This window comes from Cajanus cajan, chromosome 2 (assembly GCF_000230855.2).
Source record: "Cajanus cajan strain Asha chromosome 2, NIPB_CcT2T_4, whole genome shotgun sequence".
In the NCBI taxonomy this organism is placed as follows: domain Eukaryota; kingdom Viridiplantae; phylum Streptophyta; class Magnoliopsida; order Fabales; family Fabaceae; genus Cajanus; species Cajanus cajan.
The window spans coordinates 53711478-53735070 of NC_138518.1; the positions used below are offsets into that span (position 1 = coordinate 53711478).

The window sequence follows — 23593 nt, forward strand, 5'->3', positions numbered from 1 at the left end:
CAGGAAAACATTAGAAAACATGCAGCAAAACTAATCTGATTATAGCTGCATCGTACTGACCTTCATCAAAACTTGATATATTGGACTTATAACTTCCCTCAGAAAATATTCATCATCATGTTCTTGGACTGGGTCTATTCTCATCAGATGAATGGTAATATTCTTGTCTAAAATCTTATGGACTTCACGGGACATCTTTGGGAGAAAAATGGAGAGTCATTAACATTGTACCTAACTATATGTATATATCTAGACCATGTTTGCTATGTTACTCTAAAAAAAATATAAATAAAATGTTAAACAAAATGGGATGGAGAAAATACTTGATGAAGGCCATTTTCATTTTTCACAAAAGCGTAAACATTGCACAACTCGTGTGATAGCATGGGTCAACATACTAGTTACGTTTAAAGAGTTGATTCTTGCATGATATGTGGTGGTCTCAAAATTCACTGGAAAAATGTCTCCACTAAGAAAACTTTCTTTAACAACATGCAAACTTGTTGCACTTCATTAATTTGTGACTTTCACATGAAGGTATATATTTTGTTGAAATTTATATGTTTAGGAACTTCATGAGTGGGACGTGATGCCCCGGGGAAATCTTATATATTCAAAAGACATAGTATTTGTTAGGAGGGAGTTGTCCTTTGTTTTCTTTGGAGATAGTCATTTTCTGTTTCTTTATATAAATTATGTTTATGTCAATATTCGGCACTCCTTATGCCTTTTATTAGCTGGTTTAATACATATATGTTTTGTTAAGTTTCTACATTTAGAAAAAAAAAGAGGAAAATAATTGAAATAAGTTTCTCTATAAATTAAAATTATTTTATACATGATTTAAAAATAAGATTATAGAGGAACTAGTATGAATACAAATTACTTTATACATCAGCTAATTTCAGTTTATGGAGAATTTTATTTCAATTTTTCTTCCTATTTTTCTCTCCTAAAAATGTTTTTAGAAAAATTTATCTAAAAAGATTCATAATTATATCTTAATTTATGTCCAAACAAAAGGCTATAACATTAATACCTAATTAAAGAGGAAATTAAAGGTGAATCTTGTGGGGTGTTTAAGTTTTATCTTAATAAAATGACTTTTGAAAAATAATTAGAATGATATTATTTGTTTAATATTTCATTAAATGGAATGGTACCAGAGATTAAACATATTAATGGAGAAATAGATAAATATGGAGCTATAACAAATGTAGTGTGGCTAGTAGAGGTGAAAATGGTGGTATAATGATAATTTATAAGAGGTATAGCAGAAAATATTTTGTTTAACAAAATGTTTGTTTTGATAAACTTTTCAATAAACATTTTAAAAAAATAAAAACAAATAATGAAATGATTGTTTTTCAAAAACTAATTAGTAAAGAAAATAATTTTGCTTTCTCAAAAACTTGTATTTAACTTATAAATTATTTCTTATCTTATATAAAATTTATCCAAACATACTCAAAAATGAGTTTGTCATTATAAATATTAAAACATAAGATTAAGATGATGGACTCACAACACAAACACACAAACATGAATGCTGTATATTATTAATAATATTTGGCAAGATAGCTATAAGAAACTTACATGATGAAAAATATAGCAAAGACATTCAGGCATAAAGCGAATATTTGAAGCTTCTCCCCATATTAGAAGATAAAGAGCGATATAAATCAGCTCCATCTGTTGCTTGTCATAATCCTCTAGAAACCTATAGTGTTAAGAAAAAAAAATCATACACTATATTAATTAAAGATCACTTCTTAGTATATAAACATTATATGAAGCACTATATTTAGAGTACTCGGATGCAAGGGTTCGGAAAAAAAGAGAAGAGGTTAATTAATTTTGTGGTTTTAAATTAAGAGTTACAAAACATTTCTATAAAAGAATAATGGATGATTGGAAAATGCATGGTAATATTTCAACTGTTTCTTCCATTTAAAAATTATTCAAAAATAAAATTTTAATTCAAATTGAAAATTCAATCTTCCCTTCTCTTTCTCAACTCTCCTCTATCCAAACTTACTCTGATAGCTCAAAACCATTGGTCATATTGCCTTGCAATAAAAACCATTGGTCATATTGCCTTGCAATAAAACACTCAATTACCTAAGATTGGATTCACAACGTAGATAATCACACCATGACTTATAATTTTTGAAAATTGTAGCCATCAACTTTTCCACAGTTTCTGCATGGAGCTGCAACAAGATTCTTGTTAGCTTTTAATATGATAAGAGGAACAGTAATCACAACCATGAAATTTAACATCACCCTGTTCATTAAATATGAAAAAACAAAAACTAGAAAACAAAAGCTTTTTGCAGGAAATAATAGTTCACCTGATTAGTTGATTCAGCGCTGTTCCTTATATGCATGTTGGCAAGTAATAATATGAGGTGCTCCCTTTGATTTGCTACATTTCCTTTCTTCATATCCCGAAACAGAAGGAGACATCAAATCAGATTATTCCCCAGAAATGGCATGACAAATATACATAGTTTTATTTTTCATTGGCTAACAACAACAAAAATTAATTAAAAGTATCTTCCCTACAAAAGCGATGCAAATTCACTCCTTTGAAACATTCAAGGAGATAAAAATAAAATAAAACAAAACAAAATTTCAATAAATCTCTATCTATTGTGAACTTGACTATGTATGCCATACTGTTATCCAAATGTCATTGATGTTATGAGAAGTTGTTTAATTAAACATAATTTTCTTTTATTTTCGATATCTCATCTTAAAAGGATTCTAAGTTCTAGTTAACAATACTTATTACAATCATAATATTGTTTGTAATAATCTCTACAATTGCATTTGTAAGGATTTGCAATTGCATTGTGATTTAAATCATAGAAAATTCTTCAACGCAACAACAACACAATGGTAATAGATTTGCAACAAAGTTTTATTTTAATTTCTTTTTTTTTTGTCAAAAAACAAATGTATATTTATGTTCTAATATGTTAATGTTATAAGTTTGGTCACATGAAATGTTAGAAGAAGAGAGAGGTAGCTAATGATGATTGGTTGAAGTGTTGAAAGGTTACATGATGTATTTTAGGAAAAGAAAAAAGAAATTTGAATTGAAAAATCGAGAAAAAATATTTGATTAATTTTTATTATTATAAAATTATTTTTTATGTTCAATGTAAATATATAATAATTTTATGTCATAATTTACATCGTAACAGTCACAATGATTACAATTGTAATTTTGACCACAGTTGTAATTAAGAACCATCACTACACCAAAATTAGTTTTTTGTGGCAATTAATTTATTATTTAGTAGTTATATAAATGGTCATTATTTTTTTTACCTGCATTTAACTAATGACTTGTGTATCCAGTGTCGCTAATACTATTACCGACATTTATATAAAATGCCGGTAAAGATCTACTAAATTGTTGAAAAAACTTATTTTTTTAGTGACAATTCTAGTAATCATTTTAAAGGCTATTAAAAGTTATTTTTTTTCAATTGTCTCCTTTACTTTAAATAATTTATTCCTATAATTTCATTTTCTAAATTCATAACTTATATATTTTTTTATCTCTACTCGATGTGGGATTTGTAAGATGAGAGTTATCTTTTATTTATATATTTTTTAATTTATTTTTTAATTGTGTTGTCTTTTAAGAGATGTGAGATTTATAAGGTGTAAATTGCTCTCTAATTGTTTTATAGCACTATTGAACTTGGTAACAATGAGTGATTTGATACTAATTTAGAATAGTGAATTAGGAGTCAACCCATAAAATGAATTTATAAGGTGATAATTATTATTCACTTATATACTATTTAATTATCTTATCTTTAATCGATGTGAGACTTAAGTTTTTTCTAATAAATAATTGTCGCTAATAGTAAACTTTAGTGTAATATAAATACATTTTTAGTGACTATTATATATTAGCCATTAATATTTTTACATATGACGGCAATTAAATTATTGCCATTAAATAATTGTCATTAATAACAAATTTTGTTGTAGTGCATGGATCTTATGTATTTTCCTAGGTTTTACTGTTTTAAAATAGAAATTAAATAATAGAAAGAGAATTATGGAAAAGAATAGATTAAAAAATCCCTGTACACTCAAACACAAATGACTGTATGAAAATGAAGAAGTGAAAGCTAAATAGAACTCTCTAATCCCTTTATTAATAAAAACCCATCAAAGAAGCCAAACTTTGTAAAGAACAATAGGAGGAATCCCAAAAAGAAAAAGAACTATATTAAATTGTTCATTTGTCATGTTTGTAGTGAAAAAACTAATGCCATAAATGGTTAAAGGAAAATATCTCCACTGAAAAAACACTTGCATTTTGCTTCAGCCATAAACAGACAAACGGATGAATGATTATGCTTTAATTGCTCAGATCTATTCTCATTACAAGATAACAAAAAATTCTTTGTTTGAGAACCCTTCCCAAATTCCAACCTAATTTGAAGGTATGGTTATAGCTTTCAAACTGCACCTTATCTTGTCATTAATCATTATCCTATAGATTCTAGATCAGGCTTATGTTCACACTTATTCAATTGAGTGCATGTTTGGTAACAACTTTTTTGGGAGAAATTATTGGTACAAACCAAAAAACATTATTTGTCTAAAATATGCTTAACCAAACATATTAAATAAACCTTATCCATTATTTGGGTAAAGTAGGGAGTGTAACATTCTAGGGTTGAGTACATGTTTAGCCAATAATATGCTTATTTCACAAAGTAAATTATGGTTAACAATGAATCAGAGGATCTATATTATGTTATTTATGTAAAAGATTTAAAGGTATTTATTATACCTCATCAATATATAATTTTTTGCTGTTCAAAAAAAAATAAACCTTCAATCCGCTCCTTTAGAAAATTTGATTCCTTCTATCGGAAACTAAAAACTTGCTTCCAGTTCTACAATGAAGTCAACTATCAAAACCTAATCATGACTTCCAGCACCATCTTAAAACCTAGAACCCAACTCCTATGGATTAATAATAAGTGTGGCACCCAATTCTATTTCACCTACATTTGTAATGAGCACAAATTCTAATCAAAGTGAAATTAGGAAATAGAAGGGGGTGGAGGAGACTATTCAATACCTGAAAACCAAGAACTGAGGCAGTCCAATCAAGTATATCATTCACTTTTTTAAGTCTCTTCATAGACATTGTAGGATCATTATTATAATCATCAGGTCTTGCAAGAATTACTGGAATTGGAAGATTATCCACCCTACATAAAGCCTTAATTGCTGCTTTGATCTATAATTTTCAAAAAAAAAAAAAAAAAAAGCAGATTAAAAATTTTAAATTTTAAGGTGATTATATCAGTAATAGAAGAAAAAACAAACAATGCTTATGTCCCAGACATACAAACCTCGGGAAGTTCCATGATTGCTGGTTTAACACCAACAGCATATAATGGAAGGATGTTATAGTGTTCATATTGTCCCATCTTATGCTCAACATCATTAGCATACCATTTTGTCTGGCAATAAAACAACATCCTTACTCCACGTCCGTACTATGTTTAGAAGTATTATTCTGCAAATTTAGTCATGGTAACCTATTCAATCAAAACAAACCTTCTCATCCATATTTTCTGTATTTATCATAGACTTCAGCACATCATACAATACAGTGGCAATCTTAACATTCTTAGACGTCTCCTCCCTTCAAGAGCAACATTAGAAGTATAAGACATCTTAACACAATTCACAAAACATGCAATCACAAGTATAGGATCAGGCCTCACAGTCTTTGGGTAAATTCCCCTTCCCAGATTTTCTTTTCGACGAATGTTTGGTAGTAGTTCTGCAGCTCCCTTCCATCACTTATACTATGATTTTTTGTAAGCTCCCCTTCCTGCAACCAGAAAATTTAAAACATGTTTAAAATTTTGATTGAATAAATTTCTCCAAAAATAATTTTATGAGAAAAAAATGAAATAAATTTGTGTCCCTATACTTCGAAATTACACATTATGTTTAGATACTTAAATCAGATAATCTCAAGGTTACAAACTTTAGATATGTTTGTAAGATATGACAATGTAATTTGTGAGTACCATGTGCTGGCACGCCTCACAGCTGGAGACTTTTGCATTGTTTAAATATTGTTACATAAAATGTTTCAGTATATGATGGATCAAAGTTTAGATATTTGTGTCACATTTTTTATGCTTTAATCTTTGTCATGAGTTGCCATGTAACTCTTAACACTAGGTTTTCTAAGACTACCACAAAAGCCATGAAACTGGTAGCATAAAACTGTCAAAAAATAAACATTGTCTATAATGTTTTTGCCACACATTATTGTTAGAACCAAAGACATGAAGTCGTACGTCCCTTTAATGATTTGATGATAAAAAATGACATTAAAAATTTATACTAATATAAAATATTTTTTTTTTTACAAACCATCATAAAGAAAATCAAGGTGTCCAATAATGTTATTAGACCATCCAACAGTTTTTTTTTTTTACACATAAGCGTCTAACGTATCAACCTCGTTTGGTTTTTGTGTCTTACCACCTTTACTTAGAGGTCTCTATGATTTTCTACCTTAGTCCCGAGGGTGTTATGGTGGGAAGCCTCTTGTCAATGGGTGAGATGAGGGACAATCATGGTCAGCTATATAGTACCTTGACTAACTCGATGATAGATTTTGTTCTAGTGAGAGTGGACCATGTGTGGGTTACCCATTGCATAGTAATCAATTTCTTGTACCCATATACTTCTAGACTACTTCATACATGTGCAAATCAATAATAGTACCATATGCATATAAAATTAGATCAAAACATTGCATACATCATTTGTCATATATTCGAATGTGCTAATATGAATTGCTTATATTGTTATGTATTTTGTTTATGGTTGTCTGGCCTTGCCTCACATTGAGAACATGAGTGAAACATATCTCACTCCCTTATTTTGTTTTTCTCTTGTTTGTGTTTGAGTTGAACAACACTTCTAGGAGAGAATCCAATGGAGGTTGATGTTGGTAATGAGGCCTATACCTCTTAGTATATAGTTGGGTTATCATGATCTGATAAGTTGAGGTTGAAGTATAGTTCTTTCAGTTATATTTTATGATTTTCAATTGTTTAGTTTTCATAAAACTTTTGTAAGGTCGTTGGGAGTGACAATATGCTTATTTTTGTATTTGGTTATGAACTATTGTCAAACATTTTGTGAATGGACTTTAACTATATTTGATTTTAATTGATTAGCTTGAGAATGTGAATTCTCTACCTTATAAAAATTATTCTATTTATTTTGTTGTTTGTTCAAAATAGATTACGAAAATTCTTCTATGCGCAATAATAATTATAGAGTAGTAAAAGGGGTCTCAGTAACAAGAGAACGGATAATGGAAGCACACGATATGTTTTGGATCGCAATATATTTGATCATATATAGCCCTATGGTTCTAAAAAATAAGACTATTGATAGGAGACCAACACCTTTCTAGATCCTAGATTATTGAAAAGGTTGTGTCATATGCTTGGTCCTCTATGGAAGTTCATGGATGGGGAGCTTTTGTTCTTAAGGAGAAAATAAAGGGGTTGAAAAGAAAGATAAGAGTGGTTGATGGACCGTTTTGGCAATGTTCACAAAAAAATACTAGAGGTGGAAAATGAAATGAATGATTTCTTGACTAGATGAAGGAGAATATAAGGTTAACTGAGGAAGAAATTACATAAAAGAGGTGAGTGACTACAACAAGAATGGTGAAAATTGGCAAATTATGAAGAGTCCATAAGAAGACAAAAATCAAGAAATAAAAACAACTTAAGGAAGGAGATGGTAACGCAAAGTATTTTTGCGCTATGGTGAAATGGAGAAGGAAAATGTGATTAAGGCACTTGAAGTAGAAGGGTAATATTGGGTTGAAGATTCTACTAGAGTGAAGGGGAGGTTTCAAAATTATTTCAAGAGATATTTGGGGAAGAAGTGTGGACTAGGCTGAATCTCTTTGGATAAATCAATGCCCAAGTTTCGGCTCGATTTTAGTATTGGTTAATGGTAGCCCTTTTGAAGATTTAAGTTGGATAAAAAAGAGATTTGTTGGCACTATTCCTATGCACTATTGGGGAGGATCTTAGTGGTTTAATGAGACAAGCATTATCAAAAGGATTGCATAAGGGGTTTCTAGTGGGGAATAATACGGTAAAGATGTTTTGACCTAATCTCTATAGTTTAAAAGTCAACTTGCATAAAAGTAAAAATTTTGGAGATATAAGAACAAGTAGGATTAGAAATGAGTTAAACTTGATTTAGCTCAGCTTGATTTGTTAATATTTGGCTTAATTTACCTTGACTTGATAATATTTGGCTCAGCTTGCATCTTAGCTTGAGTTTGACATTAACCTTTTTCTTTAGCTCAAACTCAACTCGGTTCAAGCTCACTAGTAACTTGGGTTAGCTCGAATTACATGAACCAAATATTAAGTTAAAAGACAATCTTAGATCCCTTTAATTTAAAGTTTTGTTGTTAACAGACAAAGAGATTTTTGATCAATAGAATAAGTTTTTCAAAATGACTAAGACAGATCTATTCTACTAAGACACAACCTTTCAATAAGACGAATTTTTGTATAAGATGAAAGTTGCATTAAGATGATCATATTACTGGCTAATACGAAGCCTTAGATATAAAAAGAGATGTACATTGAATTTTTATCATTTATGATCTCTAAACAAGGAATTGATTATATCTAAATGTTTCCTTAACAGATTGAATTTAAAAATATTTCCTCTATACGTACCTACATTTTACAAAGTGAAAAGAAAAACATGTTTCGCGTCAAAAAAGGACAACCAGATCCCTGCTAACACAAAAATGATGCAATTAAAAGTTGTTTCATCATTGTGACAACTTGACATATGCATGATCTATCCACTTGGTACCCAAAAGGTGATAAGTAACTTCTTTGATCAAATAAGAAGTGACAATTTAGTAAAAATATTTAATACAAACATGTATTACACCAATAGACACTTCTCTCTTCAAGAAGCAAATCATGAAGACAGACGAAGTAAGTCATAAGAAAAAAGCTTAACGATTTGTAATGGTCATCTTCCCTAAAACTCTATAAAAGGAAGTTTAAAACTCAAAAAGATAGAGAGATAATTGATTGCAAAAATTTATATTCTGTTTTTCTATAAAAAGTCTTTGTACTTAATGTGTTGTATCACGTCTTTAAAGGAAGACGAAATAACTTTGTAAACTTTTGTAACTTTGAGTTATTGGATTTGAGCTTGGAGAAACTTGTCTATAAAAGAATATTCGGTGTTAAAGTCTAGAGAGACTTGTCTTTAAAAGAATGTTTAGATAGTTGCTTGAAGAGACAAGTCAAAAAACACTTAAGGTTGAGACAAGAGTAGCTTGGTAAAGAATACTTGTATCTTAGATTAGATAGTAGAATTTGATTTGATTGGATCAAAAATCAAATGTAGTTTTGGTGGTTGAGACGAACTAGTATAAAAATACTTTATGTTCTTACTATTTACCTTTTTGTTTGCACTTCTTATTGCAACGTCATTATCTCACCATTTCACAAAAATATTTGAGTTTTTGAGTGATACTATTCAACCTACCTTCTACTGTCTCTCTTTTCTCCACACCATAGTCAATGCCTTTTAATTTTTTTAAAATACAAAATATAAATTATTCTACTAACTTTACAATGTTACAAGATATGACTCATCAAAAGAAATATAATTCAAACAAAGTCTGTATAAACAAAAATTACTCAATCTTACATAAAATAATTAAAATATTATTAACTTATAATTAAGTTTTGAAGGTTTTATCAAATTTTAATAAGTTAAAATTAAATAGAAAGTTAATTATATAAATTATATATTTATATTTTGAGCCAATTTATAAACTAAATAAATCAAATTATATGTAACTCGAATTCAACTCATTTATTTATCAAACTTAATATTTAGTTCAAGTTCAACTCTTTTTTTTTCATGAATCAAGTTGAATGAGTTACATGAGTTCCTTATTGAATTGAATTTTAAACTATTTTTGAGTTAATTTGGTTTATTACCACTAATAGAGGTGAGTCATAGAGGTGTTTCTAGGTTTGCGAAATTACTAAATTGTAAAAGGTTAAATGCTCCTTTACATAATTAGGTTTTCTAATTGGTGCTAATCTAAGTAAGATGCATACTTGGAAACTTATAATTTCTAATTTCACAATGAAGCTATCATCTAGGAAAAAGAATATTTGTCAATGTCTGATGGGGTTTGACTCATTAACCTAGTCCTATCTTCATTGCCTTTGTTTTAAATGTTATTTTTTAAGATACCACAAGTGGTAGCATCAAGGATTATTGCTATTCAAAGGAGGTTCATATGGGAGAGGTGGGAACATTTCTATCAAAAGGGGTCTCTTTGGGAGTTGGTTCTATGGTGGGTGGACATTGTGGGAGAAAGGAGAAACATAACCTCAACATGGTGGAAGGATCTTAGAAAGGTATATGGAGGAGGAAATGAAAAGAAATGTTTCGAGGAGAAGATGAAATGGAAATTAGGGATGGGAAAAATACAAAGCTATAGCGTGATGAGTGGGCTAGAAGTCAAACACTTGCAAGGAATTATAGGAGAGTTCTCCTTAATTCATAACCAAAAGATCCAAGAGGATATTAATGTGGTTGGAAGATGAGAGGAAGAAAGGTGGGTATGTGACCGATTTGAGATTGTTTCATCAGCATTAAAAGTTGCGTATCAATCCATGCTAAGGGGTACTTCAATAAATGAATTGAAGGAAGAAATTAAAGCATAGTTGAAGTCACATAATTCTATATCATTATCAAAGTTGATGGATTCTATTGATTGGGGAAAAGAATGTTGCCATCAGGAGAGACCACCGATTAACATCTGAAGGAGAAAAAGATCGAGGAGGCCCAATAAACCCTTCAGACTGCACATACTCAACAATCTCTCACTTAGAGGCTAATCACATCAACTGCACTCAAAAGTAAATCTAGTAAACCTCAAAACCATAACACCTCCAAACTAGTGCGATGCCTTCTCAACAATTAACCATGAAGGGTTGTTGAAATTATGCAAAGTTTCAACTTCTCAGTAGTAACCACCTTGGTCAACATATTTGCAGGATTCTCTGACCCAAGGATCTTCTTTAAGAACAAAGTACCATCACTGATTAGGCCTCTAATGAAATGGTATCTTAACTGGATGTGTTTTGTCTTCGCATGAAACATGAGATTCTTTGCAAGATGAATGGCACTCTGATTATCACTATAAAGAGCATTGGCACACTACTTCTTGCCCAACTCTTCAAGAAAATTCTTCAACCAAATCATTTCTTTACCAACTTCTGAAATAGCCATGTATTCTGCTTTTGTGGTTGAAAGTGCAACGCTTTTCTGAAGTCGAGACATCCAACTAATTATTGTGCCACCTATTGTGAGAACAAATCATGTAGTACTCTTCCTAGTGTCTGAACAACCTCTTAAATCTACCTTAGAATATCCTTCCAAAATAACATCATTCTTACTGAAACATAATGCAATCTTAGAAGTACACCTTTCAAGTAGCATAACAACCACTTGACAGCTTCCCAATGCTTCCTTCCTGGATTAGAAATGAATCTGCTAACAACTCCCACTACATGAGCAATGTCTAGTCTAGTGCATACCATTGCATAGATTAAGCTACCAACTGTAGTTGCATAAGGAACCTTAGCCATTGCTACCTTGTCTTCATCTGTCTTAGGTGAATGCTCCTTTGAGATATTAAAGTGAACCCCCAAAGGTGTACTTACGATCTTGGCATCCTGCATGCTAAATTTCTCTAATAATTTTCCAATATACTTCTCTTGAGATAATATTAAGGAACCTTCAGATCTGTTCCTACTAATGTTCATGCCCAAAATTTGCTTTGCAGCACCCAAATCCTTCATTTCAAACTCTTCAGACAATTGTGTCTTCAATCTATTGATTTCATCCATATTAGATCCTGCAACTAACATGTCATCAACATATAATAGTAATATGATATAGGATGGACCAAAATTTTTCAAATAACAACACTGATCCATGGCACACTTCTTGTACCCTTTCCTACTCATAAAACTGTCAAACTTTAAGTACCATTGCCTTAGTGCTTGCTTCAGCCCATACAAACTCTTAGTCAACTTAAAAATCAAGTTCTCCTTCCTTACTATTTAGAAACCCTTTATTTTCACCATGTAGATGTTCTCATCAAGGTCACCATGTAAGAATGATGTCTTAACATCTAGTTGTTATACAATGCTCAACACAAGTCTAATGGTAGTCGTTTTAACTACAAGCAAGAAAATCTCAGTATAGTCAATACCTCTTATTTCCATCATGTTCTTCCTTCACCCTGAACACCTACTTGTTCTACAATGCCCTCTTTCCTGCTAGTAGGTCAATAAAACACCAAGTTTTATTCTTCTCAAGTGATTTCATCTCCTCCTACATGGCTAATTCCCACTAGGCTAGCTGCATCATCCATCTGCAATGCCTTATGATAACATAGAGGTTCTCCATCGCCAGTCAACAACAAATAATTTTCTGAAGGAGAGAATCTATGAGGAGGCCTAAATAACTCTACTAGATCTCCTCACTTCAATTACTAGAGTGACTGGAGTGGTCTCTTCAACTGTCCTATTTTCTAAGCTCTCACCTTTTCCTGCAATGTCATCTTTTGTAATGTCATCTAACACTGCCTCTTTCTTCTCTGTTGGTTTCTTTTCAACTTCAGCATTTGTCTCAAGTTTGTCCTTGTACACGACATTTTCATTGAAAGTAACATCTCTGCTTCCTGTTTTGATCATCCCAAAAGCGATATCCCATATCATTTTCTCCATAGCAATTAAAAATGCATTTTCTTGCTTTTGGATCAAGCTTGTCCCTATCAGCATCTCTAACATGAACATAAGAAACAAAATCAAATACTTTCAAATGAGAAAGACTTACATCCTTACTTTGTCATTCCTCCTCAGGAATCTTGAACCCTATGAAAATTGAGGGTCCTTGATTAATAAGGTATGCTGTTGTGCTCACTACATCTGCCCAGAATGTCTTCGGTAACCCTACATGAATTCTTATACTCTTTACCCTCTCATTCAAGGTCCTATTCATTCTTTCAACAACACCATTCTGTTGAGGTGTCTGAGGAATAGTTTTAAGCATTCTAATTCCATTCTCAGCATAGTAATTAACAAATTTATTACTACTGGATTCACCACCATTATTAGACTTTAAACATTTAACTTTTAATCCTATTTCATTCTCAATAGTAGCTTTCCACTTCTTAAAGGTATTAAATACTTCTAATTTTTGCTTCAAAAAATAAACCCATACCTTTCTGGTGGAATCATCAATGAAGGTGACATAATATCGTGATTCTCCCAATGATGAGACTAATGTTGGTCCGTACACATCTGTATGAACAAGCTCCAACTTCTCAACCTTGGGCATCCTCCCTGACTTGGTAAAAGTAACTCTCTTCTACTTTCCAAACATGCATGGTTCACAGAAACCAACTTCTACCTCTTTCAGTTCTGGAATCTTCGGATCCCCTGTGAGACTAGTATCTTCATACCCTTCTCGCTCATATGACCAAGTCTCTGGTGCCACAGAGTTGAAAAGTGACCAACATCATTACTAATTGAATTTACTTCTTCTGCAGGTAATTCTACCATGTAAAGGGTTCCTTTCTTCCAGCCGTGAGCAACAACTAGATTACCTTTCACCATCTTCCTCTGACCATCTCCGAATGTAACTCGATATCCCTGAACATCTAGCATACCCACAGAGATTAACATTCTCTTGAGTCCTGGAATATATTTGACGTCCTTCAGTGTCCATACTTCTCTTGCAGAAGCTCTAAGATTTATATCTCCCATGCCTACGATGTCTAAAGATTCATCGTCTGCTAGACAAACTTTGCCAAAATTCCTAGTTCTGAAATTTTTCATTAAGTTCTTATAAGGAGAAGCATGGAAAGATGCACCAGAATCCATGATCCAGGATTCAAACTTACTCTCAACGCAACAGATTAATGCGTCATCAATGTCTTCTTGTGCTGCATTCACTGTGTTGTCATGCCTCTTTTCTTTAGGGAAAAAAATGTAGTACACTGGTTTCTGAAGTGGCCATTCTGCTAAAAACTCCAACAAATAATATCCTCGCGAGGTTTGGAGTACTGTCCTCGCTTCTTGGACTTTGATCTATCACGCCTAGAACCTTGCCCCCTTTCAGGCCTTCTGCCTCTACCTTCTGTGCTCAATAAGGAACGTGCTGGTTCTCTAGTGTTTCTCCTACAAACATCCTCACCAAGGATTAAATCCTTAATTCCTTCGAAGGTTAATTTCGTAGTCCTAGATGTACTAGCGACTACTGTGACAGTTTTTGAACAACTATCAGGCAACAAGGATAGCAACAATAGGGCTTGTACTTCATCATCAAATTTAATATCCATTGATACTAATCTCGACAGTAGGGAATTAAATTCATTCACATGATCTGTAACACTAGCACCTTCTCTCATCTTCGTATTAACTAGTTGACGAATAAGAAATAACTTGTTTGATGTTGATGGCTTCTCATACATGTTTGATAATGCCTTTATCAAACCATATTTCGTCTTCTCATTGACAATGTTGTAGGCGACATTCTTCGCTAACGTCAATTTGACGACCCTTAGAGCCTATCGATCTAACAAATTCCAATCTTCTTGAAACACCGTTTCTGGTTTATTCTTGGACAAAGACTGGTATAACTTCTTCTGATACAAATAATCTTCAATCTGCATCTTCCAAAATTTGAAATCACTCCCATCGAACTTGTCAATCTTCACTTTCCCGTCTTCTGCCATTGCTCCCACTCGCATGAAACCCTAGGCTCTTGATACCAGTTGTTGGGGATTCCAAACACATTCACACTCACAATTACAAGAGAAAAAGTAAATTAACAAGACACAGAGATTTACGTGATTCGGTCAGATTAACCTACCTCCACGGTTGCACTAGATGGTATTTGTTATTTCATTAATTAGGTTTACAATTACATGAGTATTTATAAAAAAGAAAGAAAGCAAATGGGTCAAGCCCAATAAACCCTTCAGACTCCACATACTCAACAATGTCAATGACATGTAAACACCACATAATATGTCGTTAATGGTTTTAACTTTTTTTTAACCATTATAACAAAAAGGGAAAAAAAATCCTTATACAAGAGCTAAAATAGATGATTTTAAGTATAATGATAAAAGGTAAAGTTGTATAACCATAGAGCATAATTAGCCTTGTGTACCTCTTTGAGTTTGGACAATAGGTAGGTCTTGAACTGAAGAACTCCATGCCCACTTGATATTGGATCCATTACATTGGCCTTCTCTAACGCATGGAAGCGACCTAATTAAGAAAGAAAAACATCAATACCGTATAATTGATAATTAATATGCTACAAATATAAGTTAAAAGCACCTTTGACTTACGGAAATTAAGATTGTTTCCATGCTAATATTTCTATTTTTAATTGTTTACTTTGAACTTGTGTTTTGTTAGAGTACGTAGAATTATTCAAACAAAATCTGAATATGATACTTTGCAAAAAGAGCTTGTTTTGGATATATTCACTAGTGGAAAATCAGTCTTTTACGTCAGTTCTTTGTCGTCGAACATACAAATAAGCAACGTAAAAAAGACGTGGTGACAATTTTGAAAATAAGTCAAACTATTTTATGTCGGACTATATAGGATCCGACATAAAATTTGAAATCTACGTCGGATAGAAGCCACAACCAATGTAGATTTAAAATTTTATGTCGGATCCCTATTTAGTCTGATGTAAAAACCTTTTTATATCCCTGGCTACGCCTTCGTCTTCCTCACACGCAACCTAGGTTAATCTGAAAAGCGTTTGGGTGATTTTCAGCGAAGGTGAGAACGAGTTCTGGTTACGTTTTGAGCTTCGGCAACTTCCGGCGAAGGGCGACTTGTCATTGGTGGGTCATTCTCCATCGTTTTGACCGATTGGAATCCAGTGAAGGGCGTTTCGAAGATTTTTGCGAAGGTGAGTTGTTATTTCTAGCGAGCCTTCCGTTCATTTCCCTTTCATTGCCTATATATAAATCTTCGGCATTTTTGTTGGGGGGAGGCTTTGGTGTCGTGGTAGATGCTAGGGTTTGTGAGATCGGGGATGGTGACTGAGAGTGGTTGGGCGATGCGTGAGGTTGTTTCATGCGTGTAGAGGTCCAGGAGGATGGCCTCGAAGCCTGCCTAGGGCTTCCGGTCGGCGACGTGGGAGAGGTAGACGCCGCCGATGACAGGGAGGATGTTTTACGTCGGCAATGGTGGATCCGACGTAAATTTACGTCTCCCGCATTAACATCAGACCTATTTACGACATAAAAACCTCAAAATAACTGACGTAAAATACCTCTTTTGCACTAATAATTTTTACCGATATTTATTTTGTTTTATCATTTTTCTTCTGATTTTTGCTGAACACACCAATTTTTCAGGGCAACTGTCTTTAGCAAAAAGGATTTTTAGTAAGCAGTTGAAGGTTTATCTCTTTCACGTTGATTACATACTGGGCTAGGTTTTTTTTTTTTTTTTTTTTTTTTTTTTTTTTTTTTTTTTTATCTTCTCCAAAATAGAGACTTAGAATAAGTCTATCTATCAAAAACCACATTTTAGTTTTCCTATTTTTGGGAAAGAAAAGGAACCCACTAGATCTAGAAGCAGTAGTGAAACAAGTTCAAGAGACAACTTCAGTCATCGTCTATATTAAAATATTACATATAATACTAATATACGAAATTTTGTGAAATTACAGAAATACTCCTTTTTTTTATCTTTACAATATATAAAATTTCTTACTAATTAAAAAATATTATATTAATATCTCTTATTAGACATTACATTAACTTCCTTAATTATTTGTGAAACATTATTTGTGAAAGAAAAATTACTGTAAATATTAAAAGCAGTAATAATATCAATGCAAATTTATAAAACTTCGGAAATCTCAATATAATTTATTCTAATTTTTTAATTATTTACCTTTTATTCTATTTAAATATTCTCATTTAATACTCAAACAAAAAAATAAATAAACTTTTTTCTAAGTTAAAATTAACTTATACATAAACTATATAAACTTTTATTAATTCTCTAAAATCTTCTTTTTTAACTCATGAATAAACTAGTTTTAATTTATGAAGAAATTTATTTTATTTTTCTTCACATAATTTTCTTTCCTAGAAACACTTCTATATAAATTTATCCAAACAAACTCTAAATTTTTCCATTTAAAACAAAATTTGAATGGAAATAATATAAAATACTAATTTTTCCCATGAATTTTTCCACAAAATCAAGGACAAAACCATATATATGTAAAAAAATCAAAGCAAATTTTACTGAAAGTTCTAGTAGAATTTTTTTTGAAGAAAATCAAAATATTCATAAAAAATCATGTGAAATTCTTGAAGAAAAAATCGCACACAAGAAAAGTAAGAAAATTCAAGGCATATTACTTAAGTTTTCCTATACAAAATGAGGATATAGAAGAGAAAAAACGTGTTTGAAGATGAAAAAAAAAATGTTAGTCACTCTCTAATATGTTATATATATTTAGCCATACATTTCTCATCTTCAATACATTTTATTCTTAGTTGTATGCTTTTCACTTAGTTCTCTTTTCTAGCAATGATGGGGTAAATATTGAAAAATAAATAATGAAAAAAAATACTCACAAAGATGGGCAACTCTGGGATTTTCCTCCTCAATGTCAATGGCAGCTCTTAGAATAGGCACAAGCACAGCAAGTGAGGAAGGGACACTCTCACTGTCCACAACACCTTCCTTTCCTAAGTCCACATTTCTTGTATGAGCCCTCACCAGCCTCCTTGTTGGCTGCCAATCAGTATCAATAGGACCCCTTGTGTCACTTGTGCTGGCCATGGTCCTCCCATGCACCACCACACTACCAACAAACAAGTTTTTTTTATTATTTTTTCTCTCAATCTTCTTCTTCACCACCCAACAAAATTGGATTTGAGTGAAGAGTCGGGGATGCTAAAGTTGCCATTTTCTATTACAAGAAGGAACCAAAAGGATTGATACTTTGATTGAGATACAAGTTCTGGAATTGTTCTTGTTGGAAGGGAGAAGAAGGGGAAAAGTATAATAAAACGAAGGTTTAAATATGATTTATTTTATTAAATTTAGGATAAATTTATTTCTAATTCATTAAATTTAAAATTGATCTTTTTAGTTAATGAAAATTTTAAAAATATTATTTTAATATTTCATTTCATTAATAATATATCTAATAAAGACAATTATACAACATCAATTGAATTTAATGATTTAATGTGACATTTACTATATTTTCATTAATATGAATATATTATTAGTAAATAAATTTTATTCGATAACACTTGCCAGATTTAGTAATAAAATTTAAATATTATAATTAAAATAAATTTTTTTTTGAATTATGGAAAGTAAAGAGATTAATTTTAAATTTAAGAAATTAAATACAAATTTATTGAGAGAATAAAAACATGTTTAAACTTAAAAAGAAAAATTAGGAAACATGATTTTTTGAAATTAGGAGAATTAAAATAATTATTTTTTAAATTTAAAGAAATAAATAAAAATTTTACTCTAAATGTAAATTTAAGATACTAAAGATATTTAAATCTAAAAAAGAAAAGTAAGGGAACATGTGTGTGATGCAGATGCTACTTTTTTGTGCCGGATGCTTTCTCTTTAATTTGGTGATGAAGTAAGGAACAAACCTGAGATGGAAGTTCACACTTCACACATGGAATTGCGTTTTTATTATTATATTTTTTTGGTCTATTCTTTTGTGTTGAAAGTGGGTCTTTAAAAACAGTTATTTGACGAATTTGTTAATTCTTACATGCCGAGAAAGCTAACGACTTTGGATGTGACAAAATTAATTTGCATGATTGGATGGTTTTATTTTGTAGTTTTTTAAAATGAATGTAATACTATTAAAAAAAATGTTATATTTTAAATTTTTTCTATAATTTTTTTTATGTAGATTTTCTAGCAACAATAAATTTACGAGAAATTTTTTATTTTTATTTTTTTTTGTAAAAAATAGTTGGCAAGAAATTTTTACAAATTTTCATGCGATTATATAGATTATATGATATTTCTTTTGGATAAAAAACTCGTAGGAGATATTGTAGGAATTTTCTTTTGTATCTTACATATTTTCTTAAAAAAAATAATATTTAATAGTATTTTAATAAACGGGAGGAAAATATTCGCAAGTATTTTTTTTATGGATTTTCCTGTCAAATTTATTATGCAAGAAAAATAAAAGTAAAATTAATTTTAAAATTTTTAAGTTTAAAGAATGAAGTTTTTTACTTAACAACATATTATTTTACTAAATTATTATAAATATATCCTTATAATTAATTTTAATTTAAAATTTAAGTAAATTAAATATTTATTTTAATTAAATATGCAGTATTTTATAGATATGATAAATTAATGACAATAAATTTTGATTTAATGATCAATTTCAAAATAAAACTATCTACTTAAAAAATTATTAAATGTTGTAATAATTAATATGATTTATAAATATGATAAATTAATGATAATAAGTTTTAACTTAATGATAATTTTTGAAATAAAGTTATTTAATAGAAAAATATTGAATAATTTTTTGGAAAAATTGAATATTTTAGAGTTAATATGATTTATTAATTTATAATAATATTAAATAACATCTTTTAAAAATTATTTGTTGATTAATTTTATTGAGCTACTTGTTACAATATCAAACTTACATAATTTGAATTTGCTATCGGCTACTCACAACTCTTGTTATTCCTTTTCTTTTCATATTTTTTTTCTAAGGTCTCCTCATCCCCAAACCACCAACTCATTCACCAAACTTCAAAGACTCTCTCGCATGCTCCACCACTGAGTTCCCCTCTTGCCGTCCAAATCTGTCGTCATAGAGGTTGAAATTGGTCAAGGTGACAAATTGTGCCTCCTTCACTCTCACCAAACACTTTACCTCACCATGAATCAACTTGTTGGGCATTAGAGGTTTCTGACACACACATATGCATATAAAGTTTATATCTATTCTTTTTTAAACGAAGTGAGACTTTGCTTATATCAAATAATCCTCTCCTCAAACAAAGGAGTATGATTTAGCCCCCTTGCTATGGTTTACCCATTGAACTTGATCATATATACTCTAACTACTTGCACCACTACTTTATTGTTAACTTATAATAAGACACACCTCCTAAATGTCTATATTATCATGAAGACTCTCCTCCACTTCATACATAAATCTACTATTAGGAAGACTTTTGATATAAGAGACTCTATATTCATATCCACTAGCCAACTCCATCACCCTCGTTGAGTCAATCACTTGATTGACCATTAACTCTGATATTACTTGTTATTACTAGAACTTTTCACAAACTTATGTCTTCAAAATAATAAGATATTATTTGCTTTGGACTTAAGTTCTCATAGTTTTATTTTTGGACATCATCCAAAAGATCTCTTATCAATAGAGACTTATGTGTGTATATATAAACCTATGTCATTCTTATATTTTAAGGATATAAGATTTTGATTGCATTGCAAGACAACTACTCAATTAGGTTTTTCCATTCATTCTATACATTTTTTTGATTCTCATTCTCATTTTCAAATCTAAATACTACAATTCATTTTCCTTCACCATAGGTCACCCGCATTCACAACTTCTAGAAAATTCACACTACTCCTAAGGTTCTAATCTCTATATCGCTAATCATTATTTCCTATTCTTACTATTTTTTCTTAATTTTTTTATTTGTTAAAAAATTCATCATTGATCAAGTAAAATTAGAAGATACAGATTGCTATAATAGTCAAGAATCTCTGTCTGGTTGAAACACTATGATGCTTAACAAGTGATGGTTCTCAAACAGATTTTTTATTCAAGAAATTGCAAAACCTATCTAGATTTCGTGTGCAAAAGGTGTTGGTAGACTCCATGGAGTCGTTGGATCTAGAGGATTTGCCACAATTGAATAGATTATGATGGAAACTTCAAGGAGAGGCTTGATTGTAGTCCCTCCTTCAAGCTTCTAGAACTAACTTTTGCTTGTTGATCTCCTTCTAACTTTGTCAATAGCTTCTTAGGGTGTTAGAAGCCATTCCAAACCACTTGTCTATGCAAGTGGACGTCCAAACCTATGGGCCATGGAAAAAGTTTGGGCCATCTAAGCCCAAATAAGTTTATGGTTCAAGTTAGTTGCACCTTCCCTGAATTACTAATTACACCCTTAAAGAAAAATTATACAAGAACAAAAATTCATATATTACTTGATCCAAAATATAAGATCAAAAATAACTTATACAATCACTACTAAGAAAAATGTTAAACAACAATAAAGATCTTTTAAGGTAGGATATGCCTTTAAAGGTAGGGTGCCCTACAAAATAAGAGTAGATGTCCTACAATTTTTCAAACTATCTTTATCATCTTTCACCGTTCTTGATCTTATTATCTCTTCCAAAAAGATCCTTAGGAAATAAGTTTCCATCAGATTCAATGTTGAAGCAATAAATCTATGTAACTACAACAACAATAACAATTAGTTTATAATTAAACATCATAAGAACTTGAACTACCAATCAATATCCACATTCGTGCTATTACATGAAAGATAACAGTTAGTTTTTTTAATTTTACATGTCTCCTCCAACCTTGGTTTCTTGCACGTCAACTCATTGGCTTTCTTTTTCATCACCATTTGAACATTGGCACTGTTTGTGAGAAAATTTTTTCCCTTACTTTAATTTTCTTTGAATGGTGATTACTTGTAGCCATAAGGTTGTTTCGTCAAGTCAAACCTTGTCACTTCCTCCACTTCTTGAGTATAAAGTGGAAAATTCAGTCACTCTGAATATAGTCCATCCTAAATGCTTCCTCCCGACCCTCTAATGGAAAATGCTAAGGTGAGTAACCCATGACGCCCAATACAATAGGAGAGCATTCATTCTTTTTAGATAGTGATATATATTCGTCATTGAAATGGTTACTATTCTTTAGCAACATCAAGAAAAGACAACTTAACATAAGGTGATAATTGTCAAACATGTCTATAATTTTTACCCAATTTAGACAATTATTAAATATATCTTATGCTTTATAGTCTTGTTTTATTACTACAAATACGTAGTTGAAGTTGATTTTATTTAAAGAATGAAATTGTTTTGATTATAGCTGTTTTTAATAGTTTTCTTTGATAAAGTTTTTGAGACATGAGGAGAAAGGAACTTGAAGCTGCAAAAGACTCAACCCAGGCTCATTCCAAGACAACCAATTAGGCGCTTTGAGCGAGTTTCTTCAAAGGAATTTGTTTAAAGCGGTGGAACTGCTCGCTTTGAGCAAGCTTACATAGAAACACCCTTGGAAGCATATACTGGCTCACTTAAGCAAATGAATTGCTTGCTTTGAGTCTAGCAAATGAAGAATTTGCTTAAAGCAACTAAGAAGAGCACTCTCAGCGAGACAAGTCAAAAGCAACCCTTGGAAGAAATTATTGGCTCGATTAAGTGGATAAACTGATCACTTTGAGCAAGCTAGCAAACAAAAGCGATCAAGAAGAACACTCTAAGTAAGGCAAGTCAAAGGCAATCCCCTATAGGAAATTTATGACTCACTTAAGTGTTAAAATCTTATGGTATTACATATAATTCTAAACCATGAGTCAACTCCAAAATGACATCGACTACAAGCATAACAATCCTTCTAACACTAAGCTACAAAATTTTGTTTAAGCTCTAACATGACATTGAACACCACCATATCGGTCTCAATTACACCAAGCTTCGCAATATTATGCCTAAAACATGGTGTCAATCACTAGTACAATGATCATAATGACATCGAACTTCAAATATTATGTTGCAACTCTAATATAGTGTTGATCACCAACATAACGATCTTAATGACATCGAACTTGAAATATTATGTCTTAGATCAAACATGGTGACCATCATTAACATAATGGTCATAATGACACCAAACTTAAAATATTATTATACATAAACTCTAACATGGTGTCAACCACCAACATAATGATTTTAATGACATTAAGCTTAAATATTTATACCTTTGCCCCAATATAGTGTTGACTACCGGCATAATGACACCTAATAACCAATGTAAAATCCTAACATAAAATATCATTTTTGTACTAGTGTGTAAATTAATATTAAACTTATAATATAAATATTTAAAAGTATTTGTAATTAAATTATTTATTATCAATAATTAATAAAGGTGATACTTTGATTTAGTCTATATTTGTTTATACATTTATGCCTTTCATTTAATTCTGAAACTACTCCACTACATTGAATATCACACATTATTTCCATTTTATTAACCCTTTCAAATAAAATATATTATTTTCCTACGCATTATAAACTTTTTAAAATCTATTTATTTTATTTTTAATAAGAAATTGTTAGTA

At 30.9% G+C, this 23593-nt stretch overlaps 1 protein-coding gene across 1 annotated transcript in view; it reads right to left on the minus strand.

Moving 5' to 3' along the window:
• LOC109811230 (callose synthase 7) overlaps positions 1-18269 on the minus strand; it is a 57445-nt gene extending 39176 nt beyond the window's left edge. The window contains exons 1-10 of the mRNA XM_020374908.3: positions 17804-18269; positions 15352-15452; positions 5778-5887; positions 5608-5695; positions 5400-5510; positions 5123-5284; positions 2355-2441; positions 2122-2213; positions 1597-1720; positions 61-195 (exon numbers count right to left, since the gene is read on the minus strand). Coding sequence (XP_020230497.2) covers positions 61-195; positions 1597-1720; positions 2122-2213; positions 2355-2441; positions 5123-5284; positions 5400-5510; positions 5608-5695; positions 5778-5887; positions 15352-15452; positions 17804-18011 — 1218 coding nt within the window. The 5' untranslated portion in view covers positions 18012-18269. The remainder of the gene's footprint in view (positions 1-60; positions 196-1596; positions 1721-2121; positions 2214-2354; positions 2442-5122; positions 5285-5399; positions 5511-5607; positions 5696-5777; positions 5888-15351; positions 15453-17803) is intronic.
• Between the last annotated feature and the right edge of the window lie 5324 nt (positions 18270-23593).